The 24,082-nt window shown below is 33.2% G+C and overlaps 1 protein-coding gene across 1 annotated transcript; it reads right to left on the bottom strand.

The window, feature by feature from the left end:
* Positions 1 to 33: 33 nt before the first annotated feature.
* LOC121123623 (glutamate receptor ionotropic, NMDA 3B) lies at positions 34 to 23,536 on the bottom strand. Its single transcript, XM_040718759.2, has 12 exons — positions 23,431 to 23,536; positions 18,663 to 18,971; positions 12,002 to 12,260; positions 10,763 to 10,838; positions 10,528 to 10,714; positions 10,377 to 10,467; positions 7,157 to 7,445; positions 6,021 to 6,241; positions 5,824 to 5,971; positions 2,229 to 2,331; positions 2,077 to 2,167; positions 34 to 351 (listed from the first exon to the last, which is right to left on the bottom strand). The coding sequence occupies exons 2-12, from the start codon at positions 18,866 to 18,868 to the stop codon at positions 172 to 174; spliced, it is 1,851 nt and encodes a 616-aa protein (XP_040574693.1). The 5' UTR covers positions 18,869 to 18,971; positions 23,431 to 23,536; the 3' UTR covers positions 34 to 171.
* Between the last annotated feature and the right edge of the window lie 546 nt (positions 23,537 to 24,082).

Genomic DNA, 24,082 nt, shown 5'->3' with positions numbered 1-24,082 from the left:
ACTCAGAAATTAAATAATAATGACAACTACTAATGAAAAGAAAATTCCTTCTTTATATTACCAATTACAAATTAACAGGGCATCTAAAATACACAACGGATTTACATCATTAAATAAAACACATTGTGAATAAAATTATATTGTCTCCTCTTCCTTTCTTCCTTCCTTAATCTATGTCCAAAGATAGACATGCCAACGGTTGAAGAACTGCTCCTTGTAAAAGTAATAAGAAATAACTTCACCACCAAAGGCCAAAAAAGACACACTGAGTCCCAAAATGAGTCCATAAAAGCTTCCTTGTACGTTGTAGAGAGTGAGAACGTCTGTTGGCTCCCAAGGAATCTCCGTAATCTTTAAATAAGAGGATTAGTTGTTGTTGGTACAATTGTTTATTATGAAGCAGGATAGTTTGTTTTTTATATGGACACTTGATTAATTAATTATATATTTAGGTTTTTCAATTATTCTCTATTCCTATAAAGGGGGGTCCTAATGACGTCAGACGTTATTCTAGTAAACTTTGAGTCATAACTGAAAATAGTTGCCCACTAACCTTGTTCTAATAACATTGGAAAATAGACTGTATCTATGTTTATTTCAAAAATCCTGACGTGTTTGCGCATTCCGGCTATTCAATTATTTAATATGTTAGAATACCAAAATAGAATATTGATAAGGAAAAAAATAATTGCTTTTTCACAATGTTGATTCTCTGAATGATTGTCAACAACTTATATATATTATTTTTTGTTAGGTATCCATGTATTACATTCTAAACCTCCTTATTACTGTTCTGAATATCGATTGCTTGAACTCAAATTGAGTTTTGTAAAAATACTCTGAGCAATTCATTAGTATACAAGCAGCTTTATCTTGGTAACACATAAATATCCAATGTGTTTTGTTCTTAGCTGTCCATTCCCTCGTCTAACTTGATATTTGATACATGATAGTAATGTATATTAAACTATACTCATGCTCTGTGTCCAAAGGTACAAGAATACAATATCTGGTTGATCCCTTGTTGTATATACAAGTATACTAGGTTTGTTCAAAAAGTAAGGTGACTTTTCAAATTTCGCAGGAAGAGTATATTTTTGATATGCTAGAATCTTTTATTGTTTAAGTACATATATTAATTGTTTAAAACTTTATAACATACTTAGTTTGTTTGTGAGAGGCATAATGGTTAGAAATGAATTGTGTGTTTATCGATTTTATTGTCATTTTGAAAACCACAAATCAAAGAATTTGCCTGAAATGCTGTGTAAAAAAATGAAATTGAAATGTTGACAGGGTTATACGGTCAAACTGTTCTGAGTAAAAAAATGTTTTACAAGTGCTAATAACTCTTCCAAGATGGCGGGGAAGATGCCAATGACGAGCCTATCTCTGGACACCCAAGCACGTTGAAGAAGGGAAGAAAATTGATTTTGAAAATAGTCGAATGACTATCAAAGAATCGACTGAGGATATTAACATAAGGGTGGGCTCGTCCAATAAAATTGTTTGAACGTTTTGGGCAAGAGAAGTTTTTTTCCGAAACTGCTTAACTTTGACCAAAAGAATCGTCGCATGAACATCGCTAATGAAATGTTGAAAGACGTCAATAATGATCATGATTTGCTCAATTGGGTCATAATTGGTAATGAATCATGGTTTTTATGGGTATGATATCGAAACCTAAGTCAAATCATCCAAATGGTAGAACAAAAGGACTTTTAGCAAAAAAATTGTGGAACACGCAAATAAGGCTCACACAAACAAACTAAAACATATTATATAGCTATAAACAATAAATATATCTCCTTTTTGGAATGTACTATACTAAAAAAATAAAATAATCTAGCATACAAAATATACGTTGCCCTCGAAATTTGAAAAGTAACATTACTTTTTGAAAACACCTCGTTTAGTGTCCATTTTATTATTTTTTTGAAACTTTTTTGCCTAAATTTGAATCATGCACACATATATACTGAATTATATATACAATGTTGTGCACAAGTGGTAACTTGTACAATAAAATTGTACTGCAAAAATTATTGGGAGGCTTACGAAAGAGCTCATAATTACTTTATACTTTTCTTTAAACAGCTCTTTGAAAAAGCGAATGCTCCGTTTCTTATTAAATAAGTCCAAGCCTGAGCTTCGATAATAGTTGATCCTTTAAAAATAAATGAATATAGAATTAGCCTTCGACCATTGAATGATTACGAAAACCCTACCCTTCGTTCAATTTCTCCTTGTATCGAGAGTTATTCTGAACATAGAAATATGGATTTCCAATGAATATCGACTCCTTTGACAAAACGACTTCATGCTCCAGACCTGAAAAAAAATCACAAATATTCAATAGTATGTCATACTAAGGAATCACATTTCTCTCAGTCCAAGAAATATTATATTTTGTAATGAAAATCGTGTGTTTTTGGGGATGAAAAAAAAAAACGAATATATAAATGGTAAGCCTGACAATTTGAAGAATGTTTTGTAGGAGAGCAGCTTAGCTGTCGTGATTCGAGCAGCTATGATTGGTACACTGTATAATTTTGCCCACATGTTATAGAGTGTACCAATCATAGCTGCTGCAATTTCGAGATAGAGAGAGACATCGGTAAGTTGAAATTCAATTATTGCAACCTTTAAATTTTAAATACTAAGTGAATAACTTTGCGAAGCGAAGAATATATTATTGCCATTGGCGTAGGACTTTTTCAAGATATTCGGACGATTAGTACTTGCAAGGATCATGAAAGTAAATGGAAGGTCTCATTATATGGAGAAGGTTATGAGTTTCTCTCTTATGGGGTATACAGGGGAGAGGGATGGAAAGAGGGGGGGGGCTCGGAGTCGATCCTTAGACTGAGGAAACATGTCAAATGAGATCCCATCGTAGTAGAAATAGTAGTTGTAAAACGTTACATAATGAGATGTGACCTCCGGCCTCTTCCCCAGTCCACGGACGGACTCCTAGTCCCTGCTCTCCTCCTCCAATAATATAGCTTTTGCGTCACTTCATTTAACAAAGTTATTTCTTTATTATTAAAAGGTTTCGATAATAATTGAATTTCAACTTTCCGCTGTCGCTGTCTTCAATTTTGAGATAAAAAGAGAAAGTATTTGTGCGGGAAAACTTGTACAGTCTAACCGCTATAATATTAGAGAAGGAAATTAAGAAGGGCGTTGGCAAGAATTATTCCTATGTTGATCCCCAATTCTACTCTGAGTACAACAACTCCGCAACAAATCCTTAGGGCTAAGTTCCGTCTTTTATGAACACACACGATTGTTCAATCAGGTTTGGAATGTAATTGATTGAAGTTCACTACTCAGGAGTTAAAGCAATATGAGAACAAATAAGGAAATGAAAATTAATTCTTCAGATTACGGGACAGTTAAAAAATGTACACGATTTACATCACTAATTATTTATAAATGGAACGCAAATCTGTTTTTCTTTCCTTCCAACTATTTGAGAGTTGGTTTTTTTAATATTTTATTATTCATAAATCTTTTTTTTTTTTAATGTTCCTTTAATTCGTCAGATGGAGTTGCACTGAATAAGGATAAGTAAATATTCTAGTATTAAATTTATTCCATCTGCTTTAGGAATCATTTTTGAAGTCCATATACATTAAGTATATTTGCTTCTCTAGGAACAACTGGGGCGTACATCTACGCACATTACATTCAAGGGAATAATTTCTACCGAGTGGGTTGTCAATTGAGCTACATTGTTCGATATATTAAAAAAATTTCCTTTATTAAATAACATTTTAAAATAAAAAATCCTTTATAAAGTTTTTTACCAATATTTTCTGTTTTGCAATTAATTTTTTTTTTTGAACCATAGGCAATAATTTTTTCTTCATCAAGACAAAATTCCACTATTTGTCGAGGAGATACAGACCCCCCAGCCTTTCTCCCCTGTGGACGCCCCTGACTGATTAAATGTAATAAAAAATTGAATGAAAACAATCATTGTCTTACACAAATAAAAAAATATTTTTTTGAGTTGATATTACAATAATATTTCATAACAAAGGTCGTTTAATTCCTTAAGAGAATCACTGCTCAATTTTTAAATTCATTTCTCTATTAAATTTCCCAGAGTAGAATGGTGCAATGGATTTCTCTCTATTGTGGTTCAAGCATAAGGTCATTAGGAGCATTTTTTCTCTTGGAAGTATATACTCCCATGAAGTGAGGATCTGTTTTTTTCTGCCAAAGGTAATTTATGACTGCATAACTTCTTTTCTTTTTTTTGTGAATGCAGCGAGACAATCAAAATATGGGATCATTTGACCCAATTAACATAGAATATTTTGTAGATTGAAGAGTTTTTGTTTGATTATCCATACACGCCCAGAAAGGGAATTAATTGCTTTTATCATTACCAAATTGTAGTGTATTTTATACCGGGTGGAAACTTGAAACCTACACACTTGCATTATATTAATTTGAGACACTCTGAGTAAGTAAATTAGAACTATCTGTAATTGTATTGGTAGCCATATATCCCAAGCACCTACTGCTTTTTGATTTTTTTAAATCAGACGAGAAAGGTCATCACAGCGAGATACAGGGCTTCTTTGTACGGTTCACACTCCAACATAGATGGTCAAGCTACCAGGAATGGCTCCTTAGAATATAGAGAGGTGGAGGACTCTGGAAAAATTAATGCGGATGCCCTCAAAGACACCCCTGATCTGGTTCCCAAAGGGTTACAGGCTCACATCAGCCATGTACATTGACGTTTTCATACCCAACGAGCTCCTTTAGATAAAAAACAACAATCCCTACGGGAACGTCTTCTTTTAGGAAGATGGGCCCCTGCTCACACTGCGAAAATTATTCAGACTCTCTAACCTAACAACATCGCTTTCTGATACAAGAAAATGTGGCCATCATTCAGTCAGGATGTCAATTTCCTCGACTTTTTTCTAGTCGCACATTAAGTTGGGGGCCTGTAGCATCCGTTACCCGAACGTTGAAGCCATGAAAGCCTCAGTGGACGAGGAATGGGCTACCATGGACCCGAACGTCATTCAAAATACTTGAAATCTTTTTGCAAGAGAGCTTGTCGCCATCTGTGAGGACAAGGGGGCCGAATAGAAATAATCAATTTGATGTTGTATATGTATCAGAAAAAGATAAATAAAGATTTTTGTTAAACATGAAAAGAATGACAGGGGTTTTTTTTTTTTCAAAGTTTGTAAGTATCAAATTTTTAAAGTTACAAAGTACAAAAATCCTAATGTCAGATAGTTTAATTTTAACATTTAAGAAAATAAGACATGTCTTGTTGGATAGTAATATGAACTAAGTGTTTCTACAGCCATGCAAAAAAAAAAAACACCCTGATTTTGTAATTCAATTTACCTCTTACGTTTCATAACTATTAATCTCTTCGAAAATAGACAAAATATACCTTAGTTCATAGATGTCTAGCCTTTTAAAATAATGGACCGTCTTGGCATTGTGAAATATTTTAATGGGCCCCAGAACCTATTAAATTATATTTAATAAAAAATGGTTTAATAAATCAAAACTATTAAATACATATTTCTTTGTTTTCAAATTTATGCCAAATCTAATTTTTCATAAGGCATAACTGTTTCATAAAAGGCCAATATGACAAGTCTGTTCAGGGGTGTCCGCTGCTGTATATTTTCTACTTGAAGCGAGAATGAGTAGTGGGCCACACTTAAACATACAGGCCACGGTTTGGACATCCCAGCTTTAGTCGTTCAAAATAAGAAGTTTAAAAAATAGCGTGCATTCCATGTATATAAATTGTATTCAGCTGTTCAGTCTTACCCAAGAGCTCTATAACCGAGTCCAGTATGTTAAGAGCTGCATCTGTTCGACGAGTATAAACACTAAGAATTCTTTCATAGCTCGTAGGGATATCGATTATTTTCTTGTCTTGTAGCATGAGTTGAAAGGCCTCGTTCTCTGTGTATTTCTGAAAAACAAGGGAAATATAGAAATCCAGTGGTCCACTGGACACAAACCTGCATAATCTGGTGGAAATATCCGGATGTTTTAAAAGCGAGTCGACTATGAGCATGGGAAAGAGCCAAATCCATATAAGTCTTAACTTCTTTGACTTTAACGGGTGCAACCAGGGAGGACTTTAGGAGTCCTCCGTATCCGTATATGATGATCATGGAATACAATATCCACATAGTTAAAAGGATCCGTTCCGAAAAAAAATGGTTATAAAATCGAAAACCTGCGAGGTATTTCAAAATAAACCATAATGAACTTCATTTTGCAATTAGATGTGGACTGATATATCAGATCGAAAATATAAAGATCAATATATCTGTCAAAATATTGAATATCTTTATTCTATCGGTATTGGTGATAGTTTAAAAAAATCATGATTGCTTCGATACGATGCAACATCAAGTCAAGTAACTGTGTACAGTCTGATTCTTCTCGCGCGCTACAAAAGTCGCATCGCTAGTCAGTAATATTATTTGGGGATCATGGGTTTGTAAATGTGTTAACATAATTTAGATGCATTGTTTTTTTTGTTTTGTTTTTTGTTTCGCTATTATTCCACTTATTTCCTTAGAGTTTCTTTATATCGGGCCAATAAGGAGATGGGGATTGAGCAATACGTTCCTAAATGATTACAACTTTAAAATGATGTGTCATATTTCAGAGCGTAATTAAAATGTGAAGTAGCCGTATTTGGGTAAAAATATTCAAAAAAGAAATTGAACGGATAAATTAGTTGTGATATGGTGATGGTTAAAGTTGTATCAGTCCTTGTTTATTTTGTCCAGTCCAGTCTTAGGACCGTTCCTTACGACCGACGGTCTTCGGACTCAATATAGTTGAGTGACGTCATGTACGTGCAAACTCTATAAGTTTTAAGACTGATATTCAGGACTGAAATGAAGTGGAAGGGATTGCAGTTTTCAGCAGTCCTACAAAAAGGACTCACACAACACTAATTAGTGTTGATTGATTAGATGATGATAAAAATGCAACACGAAAGAAGTTGCAACTACTTTTAATAAACCCTGGGCAGCATGCTCAACTTTTTTACCCTAAAGATACATGGGGAAAACCTGGATCGGATCTGAAGATATTTTGATATCAGCCCAAGTCTAATTGCAACGTTCCTCGACCTTACCTCGACCAAACAAGATAGAAATAGTGCTAATAAAGGATGTAGAGAGTCCGCTTCTGGTTTTAGTTATCCAAAGTATGAGCCAATGTGCTAAAATTGTAAGAAAAATGGAGGCAATGATCACGTACCAGGAGTGAGTGTCGTACGGCCAAAACAAAGCTCTCCATTTAGGTAAAAGATCCGCCTTTCTTACTGCAAAATGAATTCTGAGATGCACTGTGTTCGTCGTATGATCTGCTACAGAGTAGCGCTCCGTAGTATGTGCTAAATTTGCAGCAATGACCTCTATCTCCTAAAAAATATATAAGAAATTAGTAGAGAGTCTGAACGGGAAAAAATTGAACTATTAATGAATATTTAGGCGTTCATTTCCTCCTTTCTTTCTTTTTTTAGTGCTCTGCAAAGGCATTTTGTAGTTAAGAACCGAAGCTAAAGATTATATATTATCAAAAATTTAATTGGCTACAAAGTTACTGTTTTGTTCGTTAAGAGGGTTATCACATATATTGGGTAAATACAAACGAACACAATGATGGAAATCCAGTGTAGAATGGGATAAAATGGAAAATCAACATAATAATGATCATGACGTTTACTTTGATCAGCATCAATCAGCTTTTACAAGAGAGGAAGGAGAAAAGGAAATAGACAAGTAAATTTGATAGAATTACTCAAATGCCGATCCCCACTTCTACTTTGAGTACAATAAGGACTTACAATTATATATCCACAACAAATCCTCAGGGTTTTTATGAGGACACAGGAACGTTCAAACAGGTTTTGAATATAATTAAATCTATTTGGGAAAGGATGTTCACTACTCAGGAGTTAAATAATAATGACAACTGCGAAGGAAAAGAAAATTCCTTCTTTAAATTACTAATTACAAATTAACGGGACAGCTAAAAAAACACACCGGATATAACATTTACATGTGCTCATAAAAGGTATGGAGTAACCCTGAGGATTTGTTGTGGAGTTGTAACTTCAACTCCCTGTGGGACTCGGAGTAGAATTGAGGGTTGACATAGGAGTAATTCTTGGCAATGTCCTTGCTTATCCCCTTCTCCCCCTCCTCCCTTGTAACAACTGATTGTAGCTGATCTAATGAAACGTCATCACAGGTAAGCTGAACTCCTACTTAAAGTTGTTCAAATTGTCAGAGTTACCATCTGGATTTTTTTTTTATCAATGTCCAAAATGCTCCGATTACCATTGCAGTGTTTATACAATACTAGCAAAAGATTACGCAGTGTTGCTTATGCACAGGAGGGAGCTGGAAATCCCATTGACTGACTATATAATATTAGAGTCTTAAATTATATTCCTAAAATGCATTGTTTTGTGGCATTTCTTCTTAAAAATTGAAAATTGACGTTTGATGAAATAAAGATACAAAAAATGAAAAAAAAAAAAAAATCAGAAAATGACAAATATTTCAGTTAAACATTATTTTTTTGTGAGTTCAATTTATATGCAAACGAATCACCAGATAAATTTCTATTAACTTAATTTAATCTGTGAATCCAATATTCCATTGGAAATACATTTTTTTGTGCCTGAAAAAAAAACGAAACTGCAATTTTTAGCGATTTCTTTTTTTGCCCATAACTTCTTATGATTTGAATAAATTTAAAGAACGTCTTTATTCGGTTAGTCGTTTTTGAGACGAAAATTACTTTTTGATTTTAACTCAACCCCCTATCTTGTCTCCTTGAGCTCCAAAAAAACTGTTTTTGGGTTTGGGTACAGAATAAGCCCCCTTTATATGATCCCAAAAAAAATTGACAGATTCAAAAGAGGCACCCAAGCAACATTTCAGCCTCCTAGATTCAGGTGCGTGGGCATCCCTAAGGAACAAACACACAGACAGACACAAACCCTATTTTACATAAATATACAGATTAACTCTTTTTAATTGATTCATGTACCTCTAGATACCTGGAATAAAGACGGCAATTTTCCTGTTCCCCCATTAAGTGATTTTTCTTATATTATATTAGAGTAAAATAGGGCTTTACTATTTTGTTAAACATTTTTAAATTGGCCAAATACAAATTTTTTTAATTACAAATTTTAAAGCTAAAAAATATTTTTGACGAAAATTTTACATAGAAAAATAATTACTTAGTAAGGATAGCGTTTAATATGTTTATTTCCAAAGAATTAGAAGCGAAAATTGTATCTAAATACAAATTAAGCACTAAGACCTGTATAAACTATATTTAAGAAGAAGGGTCTATGACTCAAATGGAAAACAAAAGGACGTAGATAGGTTTCCATGTATTTAGAATTACATGGTTGATTCATGGAATTCTAGACGGTGTGTGGACAAAACATCTACTGTCAAAACGTCAACCAGATAAAACGTCGACTGACAGAAGGTCGACCTTAGAATATAAAATAAAGGGATACGCCGAACGGTGTTGCAATATACCCTATTCAGACATATCCCACCTAAAACATAACCTAGCAGCACCATTTCTATATAAACTACCAGTAAGGAGTGCTCCTAATCCCCCTTATTTGAAGGTGTTTTTTTTCATTCACCGCCGTGTCCCAAAATGAGATGAAACCCACTGCCACTATTTAAGCAACCACTAAGAGCCCGTCACACCCCATGTGTACCCCCAAATTTTTGAGCTGTTTTCGGGACGACCTGGCCCTAAAATGGGATGAAACCCACCGCCACTATTTAAATTTATCCCGCTTCCATGTTCATCCCTAAAGGGTCCTCGAAATTTGAGACTGTTTCGGGTTTCATCTCATTTTGAGGCCCGGCGGTACCCGAAATAACCACAAATTTCGAGGTATAAATAGGGTTTTGTAAGGGTACCTTATTGTTAGTTTATGTAGGGGTGGTGGGGTAAATATCTCGGGCTGGAAATGTCTGTAGTGATATGTCGTAGAAACAGTTTTTCATATTTTGAAATGTTTCGTCGTTTTTACGGTGGTCTTTTTGTCTATTCGACGTTTTATCCAATTTACGTTTTGTCCATTCATCATTTTGTCAGCCGACGTTTTGTCTCGTCTCGGCATTTTGACCTACTGAAAGATGTTGTAACCCGCCGCAAGAGGGTTTGAAAGTACAATGAATTACTCCCTACCTAATTGTTTCTTTTCAAAACAATCACCAAATGAACAACATCAAATTAATGAATGAGGTCATGAAAGAAATATTGCGGATAAATGGAAAAAATGTTAACTTAGTGTTAAATCTTACTTCATTGACCAACATTCCCATAACTCCAACCCAAGATCCATTCTTGATTTTACCATAAACATCTTCTTCGTCATCAGGAACGGGAATTAATCTATTATGGGAACTCGGATTAGAAAATAGCCAACCCTCAAAAAATTTACATAGTGCTCACACATATTCATTTCCACTATACGCGACCAAATAGTCATACATATCAATGACATGACCCATGATGCGACGTGTTCCATTCGGAAAATCAACCCATGTATAGATTGGAGGCTCCTTCGGAATACAACCTGTTCGAAGGATATCCACATGAAGCTTGTTCTCGAATAATTTAGGATAAAATAAACGGAGACCTATACTTTAAATATGTTAATCCTAGAATTAATTATTAGTAATTTTACCTATTTTAGGTGTCCAATATCCTGTTTGGTCCCAAATTCCCCGAGGGGATAATTCAGTAAGCGATACCAATCCTACCTTATGAATGAAAAAAATATTATAAAAACAAAAATTATTAGTGATCTTGAATAAAATTATTATTTACTGGTGTTGAGACGTAGTCCGAGACCGATTTTTTCGTTTTTTTATTACAAATTTGGATGGATATTTTTGCCAAGATAGCCGTCGAAATCTAATTTATTTCAATTCATGGACCAATTTATTTATTTCGGTCAAACTCTATGAATATACTTTCTCCCCAAAAATATAAAACCCTTTGAAGCTCATCTGGTATCATTGTGCCGATGTACACAATTAGGAAATACAAATGATATATTTTGAAAAAACTCATATATGAAATCGGGTAAAAAAAAGTAATAGTTGTAAAACATCGTACAAGTCGAAAAAATGACACTAGAATGTGAATGACGAATTTCCATTCGCGCTCTCAAATCAGTAGGACCACCGTCTATGCTGTTAGCAGGTCCAAAACTTTAAAGAGGAAGAAGGACTCTGTCAAAAAGGCCAAACTGGATCTGATGAGTTAAAGGAAACAGCCCAGGTCAATCCCCTTTAGTCAATGAGGGCCCATGCAAGAGATCTCTGGGTTTCACACCAGATTGTCTAGAGAGCTATCAAATTAGTGCGTGGAAAGAACCTTGTGAGGGTGTAGAGGCAACTTTTGACACCAGCAATCAAATAACCCCATCTCCTGTGTTGGAAGTCTCCTTTGAATTATTCTTTTGAGTTAATTTGTACTCTTTTTTTGACAATTTTGCCACCACCCCCCCTACAGTCCTGATGCCAACCCTCCCGACTACACCTTTTGGATGCATGCCAAGGTAAGGCCTGCAGTATCCGTCATCCACACACCGAGGCCCTCAAAGCCACTGTCAGCCAGCACTGGAATGACATGCAGAGCACTACATCCATAGATGGTGCCAGGCCTTCTGCACTCGGGTAGCCATCATTGCGACTAAGGGTTGATACATAAATGATTAAGAGAACTCAGAGACACATTTATTTATAGTATTAACTTTGTTGAAATTATATTGTTTACTTAAAAATTAAATCTTGTTGAAGTTTATATTTCAAAATGTTCCGATTTTAATGGACCATACAGTATTTTAAGGATTGATTGTTTAGGACCAAATAATATTAAAAGGTCTTTGACTGAAAGCTCAACACCTTTATTAACTTACTTGATCATTCCACTCCAAATAAAGCGTGTATGAGAAAAAGCTTAGGACTTTGGTACAAGTAGCTGTTGAATTAATGGGTCTTTGCATGACGTAATGATATGAGAAACCAATTAACTTATGGTCTGACATATCTTGAAGCAATTTTAAGACTTTAGTCGTACATGGATTAAGAAGTATGAAAAATAATTGACAGTAGCGTCTCTCGAGTTGAACATGAGGTATGATGAAATTCGAGTCGATGTCGAGTAAAAGTGTTGGCCTATATACATATTTGATCGTTATTTTACTGTTATACTTTATCTAGGTTTGTAAATCCTCAAAAAATTAGAGTGCAAGTTTTTTTGTGCTGTAGGAAACTTTGCTTTTTAAATTTTCGATTAATGGTATCACTATTATGCCATTCTTAAAGTCAAATTTTTTTGCTAGTCACTGTCAAGGTCTTTATTTATTCGATTTAGTCCAGTCTTAGGACATGTCCTATTGGTCTTTTGGACTGACGGTCCTTAAATGTTGGTCTTTTGTAAAAATGTCGATGGCTTATGAACCAAAATAAAGTATACAGGATCGTTCAAATAAATCCGAACCACATTTAACTACATCCTAAACAATAAAAGAAAAATGTAACTCCATTATTTCAATTTTAAAGTGAGAGGTTGAGCGTTAGTTTTAAGTTAGTTGCCCAACTTTAAATTATAAGGAATTATTTACGATAGAGGACCTCCGGAGGGACGCCATCATCAAATTGGCATGCGTGGAACAGAGCCCAGTGTATATCAACAAGATCATCGGGTATCCAAAGAGCACAGTCTACGAAGTCTACAGCCGGTGGAAGGAGGAGGGGGCATATGAGAAAAAAAAACACCAAAAGTCCAGTAGCGATAAATAAGGCTCTCCCATATTCCTCGTAGTACTGAAACGGCCAATGAAGAAATCTTCTGGGATTCCGATTAACGTTCTTACCAAAAAGTGCCAAATATACCTTACATCAGTTTCGTGGTTGATAAACACTGATAAGAAGGATGAAGTCATATCGCCTCTACAAAAGCTCTTACAGACAAAACAAAATGAAGGTCAACTGGCCTGCCTACGAAAGCAAATTGATGTCCCATGGTAACCGAATCATCATTAATTTGTATGGGAAACAATGTACAGTCGACGGATCCCACAATATCCAGAACATATGGTTGGCCACAGATTGAAGTAATGTACCCCACGTCTTTAAAACCAAAATTCCAGCCAGCATCATGACCCTTGTGGTCATTGAGAGCAACAGCATTATAATTCCCCATCCTCTTTGAGCCAAAAGAGAGGTTGGGTGCAAACTGACTTCAATCTGACCAAGTGATACCTTGGGTGAAAGCTGAAGCCAATGGTGCCGAGTTCCTATTTCAACAAGACTCTGCCTCTTCTTACAAGACTCACAATACCCCATACTTCTTGAAAGAAGAGAAGGTGCCTTCTTGGGACCCCCGGACCTGTGCCTCTAACTTCCCCGATAGGAGTTCCAGGACATACTTCTTTTAGGGGGAGTTAGAGGGGAAGGTCTCTACTAATTCACATTACAGCATCAACTCCTTGAAGGCCTCCATCATCTACTACTGGGACAAAGTCTCCCCCACGGACGTGGTCTAGGCCTGCAAATACTTTAGGCTTCGTATCGAGTGAATGATCGGGGAAGATGGGGGACACACTAAATGAATTTTTCTTTTGTAATATTAGAACTTGTAAATAAAATTTCAATTTGCTTCCCTTATGGATCAGGATACAGCTAAAGGTGCTCCGGATTTACCTGAACGACCCTGTATATGACGATCAAATTATATATCTTGCAAAAAATATTAATGTTTTCATACAAATTCATGTTATTATATTTATAATAATAAAGCAAAGTTTAATTGTATGCATGTCCGAATGGCAGATTCTATGAAAAACAGTTACAGGGTGCACCATATATAGTGCTCCCTAATGTATATAATGTACCAATATAGTATAAAGAAAAAAAGAGTATTATAATATATAGGGAGCACGGTGTAAAATGAATGATATGTCGCAGGCGTTTAGTTCAACTCATATTCATAAAGGAAAGTACTTTATAGAAAAATTAAAAAAATGAATGTCAACGTATTGAGTGAGATACTTTTGTGCATGTAAATAAAATAATTTGCACATAATAGTTGACATCATGTTTGGGAGTCTATTTCTTTCTTCTTCTTTTTTTCTATGTTATTATTATTATTTTCGTTGTAATATTGTCATGGGTCGGCCCATTATGAGTCTGAGTGGATCACGTGATCGACTCACTTGATCGCTACAAAAAATGAAACAATAATTAAAGCGGATTTTAGAAATACATGGTGCATGAGATGATAGTGTCGGCGTAAGAGACAATACCCAGTGATAAACTGAACCAAGAAGTTCAGTTTTCCTTTCGAAAAATCCAAGAGATGCTTGCACATCCCAAGTCTAACTCTTAGGAGCATCGCACGGCTTAGACGGCAAGTCAAGGTTCTACCAAGGTGGCTGTCATTTGTCTATGTAATGGATAAATACCTTCTCCCTCATATATGACCGAGGGATACCAACAATTTGCGTAGGAGGTTGATCCAGAGCTCCAGCTTTGGCTAGCATATCAGCCACCTCATTTCAAGTGACATTACTGTGACCTCTTGTAGAATAGGACTTGTGTTCATTTACTTCATCTTACAGATGATTGCGGCTAATTTAATAAAACGGGATGATCAGGAGCATTTGCAGGGTTATAATTTTGGGTGTGGGTTAGTTTTGGAGATTTAAAATTTTTTTAAAAATCAAAAATCTATAGTTATTCCCAATAAATTTCCAAAATTAAATTTTATGGATAAAAATTTAAAAAATTAAATTAGAAATGTTAAATTTTTTCCAAAGAAAGATTCAAAAAGGCATAGTTATTTTTTTTTAAAAAATCAAAAATCTATAGCTATTTCAGAAAAATTTGAAAAATTAAATGTTATTCATTCAAAATTTGAGAAATTAAATTTGTTCAAAATAATTTCAAATATTATATTTTTTCGAAAAATAATTCAAAAATCAACAGCTATTCACAAAAAAATTAATTTTTGTACATTTATTAAATTTTTCGAAAAAGCATTTCAAAAATACAAGGGAGGTATTTAATTTTTTTCCATTTACAAAAAGAAAAATAATTTTTGGAGAGAAAGTTAAAAAATTTAATTTCAAATATTAAATTTTTTAGAAAAATATTGCAAAAATTCATAGCTATTCTTAAAAATTAATTTTATGCTCTGATGTATAGTTTGCCAAAATTATCTTTTTTTTAAATAAATCATTCAAAAAAAAAATTATCCCTATTTTCACGTAAAATTTTTTCAATCTTACAAAAAAAAATTCTACCAAAATGCAATAATGCCATGTGGGCGGGGGGGGGTATAGCCTCTCCATCCCCCCTCTGCTCAACTGCTCTTCTGTCAAACATTCCTCGAATTTTTGCTTTCTTTTTTTGACAAGCCCAAAATGTATACTTTTTACAACCCTCTCTTTATATATAAATAGTAGAGTTAGGTACTTACTAGGGTGGTCCATTCTAGGAATTGCTATATTTTATTCATATTTACGTCATATGTTTATGTACATTCTACATTATTTTGACGTATATTTTGTATAATTAGTATTTCTGCAAATCGACATTATGTGTTTGGAAAATATAATGTTCATAACACAAACATATAATTATGACAAAGGATTCCTGAATACGTTTTTAATTATCATGCCTCCTAAGATATAATATTACACTTGAAAAATTATGGAAGAGCGAGTGTACTGTTTATAAAAGGTAATTTGTACTCAAATTATATGAGCCAATGAATTATAGTGTATGGAATAACAAAAAAGTATTTTAACTTCCATATCTAATAAACTGGAACAGTTTGAACCCTAAATACTGTAAAAAAATTAACCTAAAATTAAACTTATATAACTCAAGGTTAAGAGAAATGCAAGATTAGACCATCATTTAATCGGGCTTGCTGTAATTTTCCACATGTTCGGTACCTTACCGACTGTTGAGCAAGACAGACAGATTATGAAGTCATAGAGCGGGGCTTTTCAACCTTTTTTAGTGAGTTACCCCTTGTAAAATTGTTATTTAACCCGAGCAGTATTATAATTTGGAGGGGGTGAGTTTTCAATTTTTTTCTTTTTTTTTAAATCCAAAAATAATAATTTTTTGGAAAAAAATTTCAAAAAATCCGTAGCTATTTACAAAAATTATATTTTTTCCACATTTGAGTCCAATGTATTTGGAAGGCTGGTCCATTTTGGAATAGACTATCTGCAAGAAGTATCATCCTAATTTCGATATAATGAAAGCCTTCCTTGTTAGGGAATGGGGCCACACTCCCAAAGAAGTGGCCTGTACCTACTGTGATATCTTGGCTAATAGGTACAATACTATAAGTTTTGCCAACGACGAAATTATAGACTAGTTTTTATTTTGTCGTCTATTGCAATAATATTCAGTAGTATTATTGCAAAATCTTCGGTTACTAATTATAAAAAAAATTATTAACCAAAAATGACATTTCGAGGTTTCGATTCCCAAAGCTCTTATGGGTAATAAATTGAAAAATGGAAAACTTAGAGGAAACTTGAGATCAATAGTTTTGTCCTCTGTAGCAAGATATGGTGGAATATTTATTTGTTTTTAGGGGTAGATCTTGGCTAGGAGTTATAACTTTAAGCTAAACTGCTTATTCATGTTAATACAACACAATTTCTCCAAACAATTACATTTTATATCATTTTATGTTTTGATATGAATTAAGATAAAGAAAAAAATTATATGCAATTAGTCATTTTACAGTATTTATGGTGCACTCTGTAAACGACACTTTGACTTCGCATTTGATATGAGCTTTTTGATATCAAATTTGATTTACATGAACTTTAGTATGAAATTAACAGAGTATATTTAATCTTTCCATAGGTTTGAACCAACTTATAAGAATATGAAAAAAATTAATTCTCCACATGAAAGTCAGTTAACTGTTTGTGAAACTGTATTACCCCCGCAAAGTTCATCAATAAGTGATACCATATGTCTCGCTCTCCACTTCTCCTTGCTCTCTTTTTTCCATTACAAGCTACTTAACTCTATATATACATCAGGGAGCACCATATACAGTTCACCCTGTGACTGCTTTTCATAGAGATAAATGGTCTATAAAGTACTTCTGTTTGAGTTGAATTAAACGTTTGCAAGATATTATTCATTTTCTACAGTCCTTCCTATATATTGTAATCTTTTTTTTTTTTTTCTGTTTATACTATATTAGTATATGATATACATTAGAGAGCCCTATATATGGCGCATCCTGTGACTGTTTTTCATGCATTCATACACACATACAGATACCCCATATCTTTATAATATTTATATGCAATCATCCAATCTTGAAAATATGCAATTAAATAAGAATAGTTAAAAAAAACCAAAAACTAAATTTCATATATACAAGTTGATATTATAATTTTTCAAAAATCCACGACTATTAACAATAACTTTTTATTAGAAAAAAATAAAAATAAATTTTGACCAAAAATTTCAGATATTAAATTTGTAAAATAAATTCAAAAAAAATAAAATCTAATATTAAATTTTGTGGAGAAAAATTTCAAAAATGCATAATTATTAAAAAAAAAATTAACTTTCTGGTAATTAAATTATAAAAATTTAATTTGATTTTAAATTTTTTATTAATTAGCAAAAATTCCTTAATTTGGGGCTACTTTTTTTTTTCATATAACTTTCTAAAATAATAAACATTTAAATATAAGTAACTAATAAGAATTGGAATCGCAAATGAAACATTATTTTCCCGATTCTATCTAATCGTTGTATCACGAATTTAAAGCTTAAAAAGCCACCATATTTTAAAGTTTTGTTTGAACAGATTTACACATTGTTTTTTAATTGTATTGATCCCCAAGGGTACTCATTTGAAGCGTAAATAATCAGGGTTTCATTTACAGAAGAGTTTTTTGGTTTTATGATGTTAAGTAGAGCAACAATATTGATTTAATTTTAATTTATTTGAAGTCGAAATTTATTTAGGTATCCAAAAATTCGTACAATTCTGTGATAATTAAAAATATTGGATACTAAAGGTAATGAATATATTCAAATATAAATAGGTAAACAATTGAATTTTTTATATTATTTTATCAACCGTGTATTGATTATTTCCATAATAAAACAAACCAATATTGCAGTTGAATTATTGTTTATAGAAATAACTTATTATGTTGATAATGAAACCCTGATAATATCTGCGTCAAGTAAACTCATATAAGCTAAAAACAATTGAAAAACCAAGTGTTATTATTATTTTATTTTTTTAAACCAAACTCTAATTCGTGGTGTTTTATAAACTTTAAATTGCATTGTAACCTCCATCAATGGAGTTGAACAAAAAGTGAAAAACCCTCAATGACTTTACAAAAAATCGACATAACCTTCTTAAAGGACTGGAAAGTGGGACTGGTCTGAAACAACAGTCCTCCGTCCTAATTAAAGACAGACACCACAGTAAATAGATATGCCTCTTAAAATATTATTTTTGGGTAAAATTAGTTACATTATTAATGAAAGCAAGCTTCATCTTACCCATTCCTCATTTCTTGAGACATGAGAAGTGTTTTAGTGAGGTGAATCGAGTTTGGATCCTTTGAATCGGTCAATATAATCCTTGTACAATTCATTAAGCATTTAGATTCTTTTTGAAATAAATCATCCACAAAGCCTGGAGGGAATCCGAGAGATGACTCCAGGCTTAAACATAGATATAGAACGATATAGGTTACAGAACTCATGGCATTGTCCAATGGGAAAGGATCAAGGAGCTTTCATTTTTCGTGTCCATTAATTTGAATAGCTTGGAACGGGAGTAAGTAAGGAAAGACTTGCTCTACTGATCTATATAATAGTACGTAATTAAATAGTAAATTAGCATGCTTGGTTAATTATATATTGAGTTCTAAATATATATTTGCGGAATTAATACTTATTTTTATCACTTGCCATTAGTATGATTAATTTTTTTATCGTATTGTGTTATTAAGAATTCATACGTAATGACATGGTTTGTGTATAAGCAATCATAGTATAAATATTAATTAATACCTGTAATTAACCCATATCCATCATTTCATTGGAGAATAACTACCTTAATTTAAGAGATCTAGATGAATTACTTAAGAAAATATTTTGTGAGACAGAATATCAAATAAAAGACAAGAAAGAATCAATACTTTGAGGGTTCAAGCCCAAGGTTTTTTTAGTATAAGTATTTAGTATATTTATATTTAGTGTAACCTGTCGTTGTTCAGACCAAGGAGGGAGCTGGAAATCAGATGGACAATGGTCAATGATATTCCTTTTTAATTTGAGACCCCTTCAGTACGGGCGAGCTTTATAAGAAAATGAATATTTCGCCTGTATGAAATATATATTTGTATTATTATTAATTTAAAAAAAGTTTTTATAATAATCATATAACATTTACATAACATAATATTCATGAAAAAAAAATTCTAGATGAGAATTCCATCTTTTATTTGTATCCAAAAATTGGCCAATCGAAATTCGCCAAAAAAAAATGCAAAAAAAACTGTGTTACACTCATTTTGAAAAAAAAAAAAAAATAGTAAAAAGCATTTAATGTTATGTTAAAGAGGAACCTTCAAATATTATTTTCGTAAATGCAATAATAAAAAGTTATGAAAAATAATGTTCCCGAAAAAATTACCCTCCATAACTTGCTCATTTTTGATAATATCCCAAAAATTATTTAATAAAATAATCAAGGAATAGAAAATACAAGAAGGAACAGTTAGATTCTTAAATTTTTGTAAAAGATGCATCGTTTTGTGGCATTTCTTCTTAAAAAATGAAAGTTGACGTTTGATAAAAAAAAAAATAATAATAATTAGAAAATGACAAATATTTCATTTAAACATCAATTTTTATTTTGAAATTTATATGTGAACGAATTTATAGAACGAATATCCACAGGATTTATATCATCTATTAATCCAATATTACATAGAAAATCTTTCTTTTTTTTTTCACGTAAAAAAATTAAACATCAATTATCATTGATTTCTTATTTTGCCCATAACTTTTTTTAATTCTGAATAAATTCTCATCCGAGCTCACAGAGATTTTAGTGCGTCATCAAAGATGTGTGCGGCCTGGTGTTGGTTTATTTATGTCATGTTTTCCCCTATTCACATATGCTGGCCGCTTCTGTTCAATCGCTAGCTTCACTTCAAACAGTCGAGATGTTCACAGTAGAGGCAGAATTGAGGGGGGTCGAATGACTGTTGTCCAAAACGAACCAAAAGAGTTTTCAGTGCAGAGTCCAGAAGCATTTGCTAATATATCCCCCCCAACCCTCCTCTTTAAGAGACCAGGGAGGACGTCACATTATTTTGATTTATTATCTACATTGGGAGATGTAGCATCATTTAATAAATATTGAAGATCAGAAGGCCTACAGCCCCACCCCTCTTACAAATTTGCCATGCAAGACTTATCTCACAAGCTTCATAGATCACTGCATAACTTAGCTAAGATAATAAATCTTCAATTGCAACTTAGGTTTGAGCTTGAACCTCTTCAGACCTTATCTCAAATTGCTTGGCCGTTTAACTCGCTGCAAAGATCTTATTCCGCACTGAAGACTAGTTAAAATGTTACTTTTTTGAATAATACCTTTTACCGTGATGATAGTAAAAACAGCTTTTTCCAATCTACAAGAACTTAATTCAAATCCTCAATCTAATCATATGAAATTAATTTTCAGATTATCATCAAGAATTTGTTTAGACTTGTCTCGATAGAGTTTTGAATTGTATAAAATATGTCAAATAATGAAAGATCTCTACTATTGATTCCAAGAAAGTATCTGCCATCAAGGACTTCCAATCACAACCGCCAGGGTTTATCTTGGACTCTTCATTGGCCCAGTAAAATCAATTTTGACGGTTCGAATGGTTTTTAGCGGGCCGAATCTGGATATTTCAGTTAATTAGTTCTTTTTACAAATATAAGAGTGATTTTCTCTTTTTTTAATGTTCCTTTAATTGATCAGATAGAGTTGCACTGATTAAGTATAAATAAACACTTTAGTATTACAATCTAACCTAAGAATCTTCTTTAAATTCCATATACATAAAGCAACTTCCCTTCTCTAGGAATGACCGGGTTTCGAACATTTAGATCAAGAGAATAATTTCTTGTAGACCCGTTTTACACTGAGCTATGTCTCTCCATCTAAATTGAATATAAATGAACAAGAGATAAATTTTTAAATTATTACTACTTTGAAAATGCCATCATCCATTTAAATCATAAAAAATATTAATATTTTATTTATTAAAGGAATTTTTTAGCAAAATACAGGGTTGATTTTATCTAGTGGTAAACTTAATTTACATTTCTTTTAAATCCAAAATTTATTCTTCAATTTTTTAAAACTCCGTAAAAGATAGGTTTTGTGACTTAAGATTTCTTATGCAAAGTTACGGCTCGATTAAAAACAAAACAAACGAGAACGAGTAAAATGGAGTAATAAAGGAGTTAATTTTTGAAGCTTCGCTAAAGTGATATATCCCCGATGCTCATATACAAGGAGCGCGGACATGCTTAAGTGGGATATGTCTTCAGAAGAAAAAATCCAGTGTACAGGAGAAGCGAAGTCAGCCCTTCCGTTTTTGTGGAGATTAAGGAGCAGCTAATGCAAATGCTTACAACGAACTTCTGGATAAGAAAGTGCTACCTTGGGCCCAGAAAAAGGTCAGGAACAACTTTGTTTTCATTCAAGACGGAGCTCTGTGTCATTACATTAAGACCCAGGCCATTAAGACCCAGGCATTCCTGATAGATAATTTTCCGGACCTTTAGGAATCAACATGTGACAGCCCTCCTCTCATACACAAATGCCATGGACTGCTCTATCTAAGTGCTTCTGGAGGAGGGGTGTGTGTTACTCCTTACAGGAGTGTCCATCCTCTTGTGGCTCCCATAAAGAAAATGTAGACCAAACTCGAGTCTGACTACATAGCCTAGGTCCGCAAGGGATTAAGGCCTCGTATTGAGGCAATTGTTAGAGTTGAGGGCTCACACATAGAATAAAAGTTGTGCCAAGCACTATTGTCAGAGTGTTATGCAAAAAAATGTCCTCACAAAACCTTTTGTTTAAATTTTGCTCATGAAAACATGAAAATAATGAAATGTAGTCCACTAAATAAGATCAAACCTCTAAAAATATCTTGAATCCCTTGATTTTCATACTTTTTTTCTCTAATAAATTTTTATTCGTGTAATACAATTTCGTTTTGATCAAATTCAATACGAAAGTGAATACTGAAAAACTTCGAACTTATAAAATAAATATACATAAACTTTGTACTGCAAAATCCCTATTCATTCGGCGAATATCTATTTGTACAATACATGCAGTTGAGCGTCTCCAGGACCACTGTGTATGCCATAAGCAAGTCCAAAACGTAGAAGAGCTCTGTCAAAACCGCCAAACTTGACTCGGAGGATTTAAAGAAAACAGTCCAGGCTAATCTCCTCGAGTCCATGAGGGTCCATGCAAGAGATCTGGAAGTTTCACAAAGACTGTCGAGAGAGCTATCAAAAAAGTGTATTGTGAGTTTGGAGAGATCACTTTTGACACCAGCAATGAATGAAACCCATCTCCACTGTTGCAAAACTCTTTTGAATGAGGCTTTTGGGTTCTTTTAAACTCTTTCTTGACACTTTTGGCGCCCTGATGCCTACCCCCTATACTACACCTGTGGAGTACATGTTGAGGGTAAGGTCTGCAGTGTATGTCATCCAAACACCGAAGCCTTCAAAGCCACCGTCAGCCAGCACTGGGACGCCTTGGCAGAAGAATATATTTGCAGCGGGTGTTAGGCTTTCCGCTGCCGCCTGGAAGGCATGATAGCCGCTAAGGGCGGCTACATTCATGATTAAGAGAGCTCAGATACACATCTATTTACGGTATTAATTGGGTTGAAATTCTATTCTTAATCAATAAATTACATGTTGTTGAGTTTATAAATTTCAAAGTGTTCAAAAATTTTAATGTACCACCACTCGGTAAGTTAGTAGTAAGATACCATTAAATTACAATGGGATTGTCGACTTGGGAACAAATTGAGATACCTAACTATATTTGTTAGGGAAAAAGGATTTGAGCCGTAGGGTTGCGGTCTACTGAGTGTCCACTCTAGTTCGTATTGTAATCGTATTCTGATGAAATTGTTTTTGTGAGGAGAGTTTAATAAAGTATTTATAATTAAATAACGAAATATTTAATCAAAACAACGGATTGATTAAAAAGTTGAAGTATACTTACATTTTCAATTCATCTTCCTCCTTGACCAAGTGTCCTTCATCATATGAATAATTATTATAAAAGATAATTAGTTTCAAATCTTCCCTCTCCCCTCTTCCTCCTTACTGAATTGCTTACTGGTTCTCACGCACGCAAAAATTAATGAATATTTATATGTAATTGTGATGGGGGAGAAAGGTAGATAGGTGAATAACTCATGAGAGGATCAATTATTATTTTATATGATATGGAATCAAATGTTATGTAATATGTAAACAGGGTAATAGATATCTGAAACTAGAGTCGTAGAAAATATGATCTTGGACGAGATTGAGTCTCTTTCGAACATATGCGTCATATTTAACTTCACATTAAAGATTTTTTCCTAACAAATCAGCAGGGAGAATAAATACTTCACTTTCTGTGCCTCAGCGATTGAAAATTCAGAATAAATTTTCTTCCTATGTCAGGGCGTCTGCAGGAATGTATTTGTTTTAAGACAAAATTTAATTTCGAATATAAAAATTTTTGGAAAAAAATTTCATAAAGGCACGGCTATTCAAAAAAAAAAATTTAATATTAGAATGTGTTGGAAGAAAATACCCAAAGTTACATTTTTAAGAAAAAAATTTATAAATGAAATTTTGAATATTAAATTTTTCAAGAAAAATTT

Source organism: Lepeophtheirus salmonis, chromosome 8 (assembly GCF_016086655.4).
Source record: "Lepeophtheirus salmonis chromosome 8, UVic_Lsal_1.4, whole genome shotgun sequence".
Taxonomy (NCBI): Eukaryota; Metazoa; Arthropoda; class Copepoda; order Siphonostomatoida; family Caligidae; genus Lepeophtheirus; species Lepeophtheirus salmonis.
The sequence above is the reverse complement of the archived record's forward strand: the minus strand, read 5'-3'. Positions and strand labels throughout refer to the sequence as shown.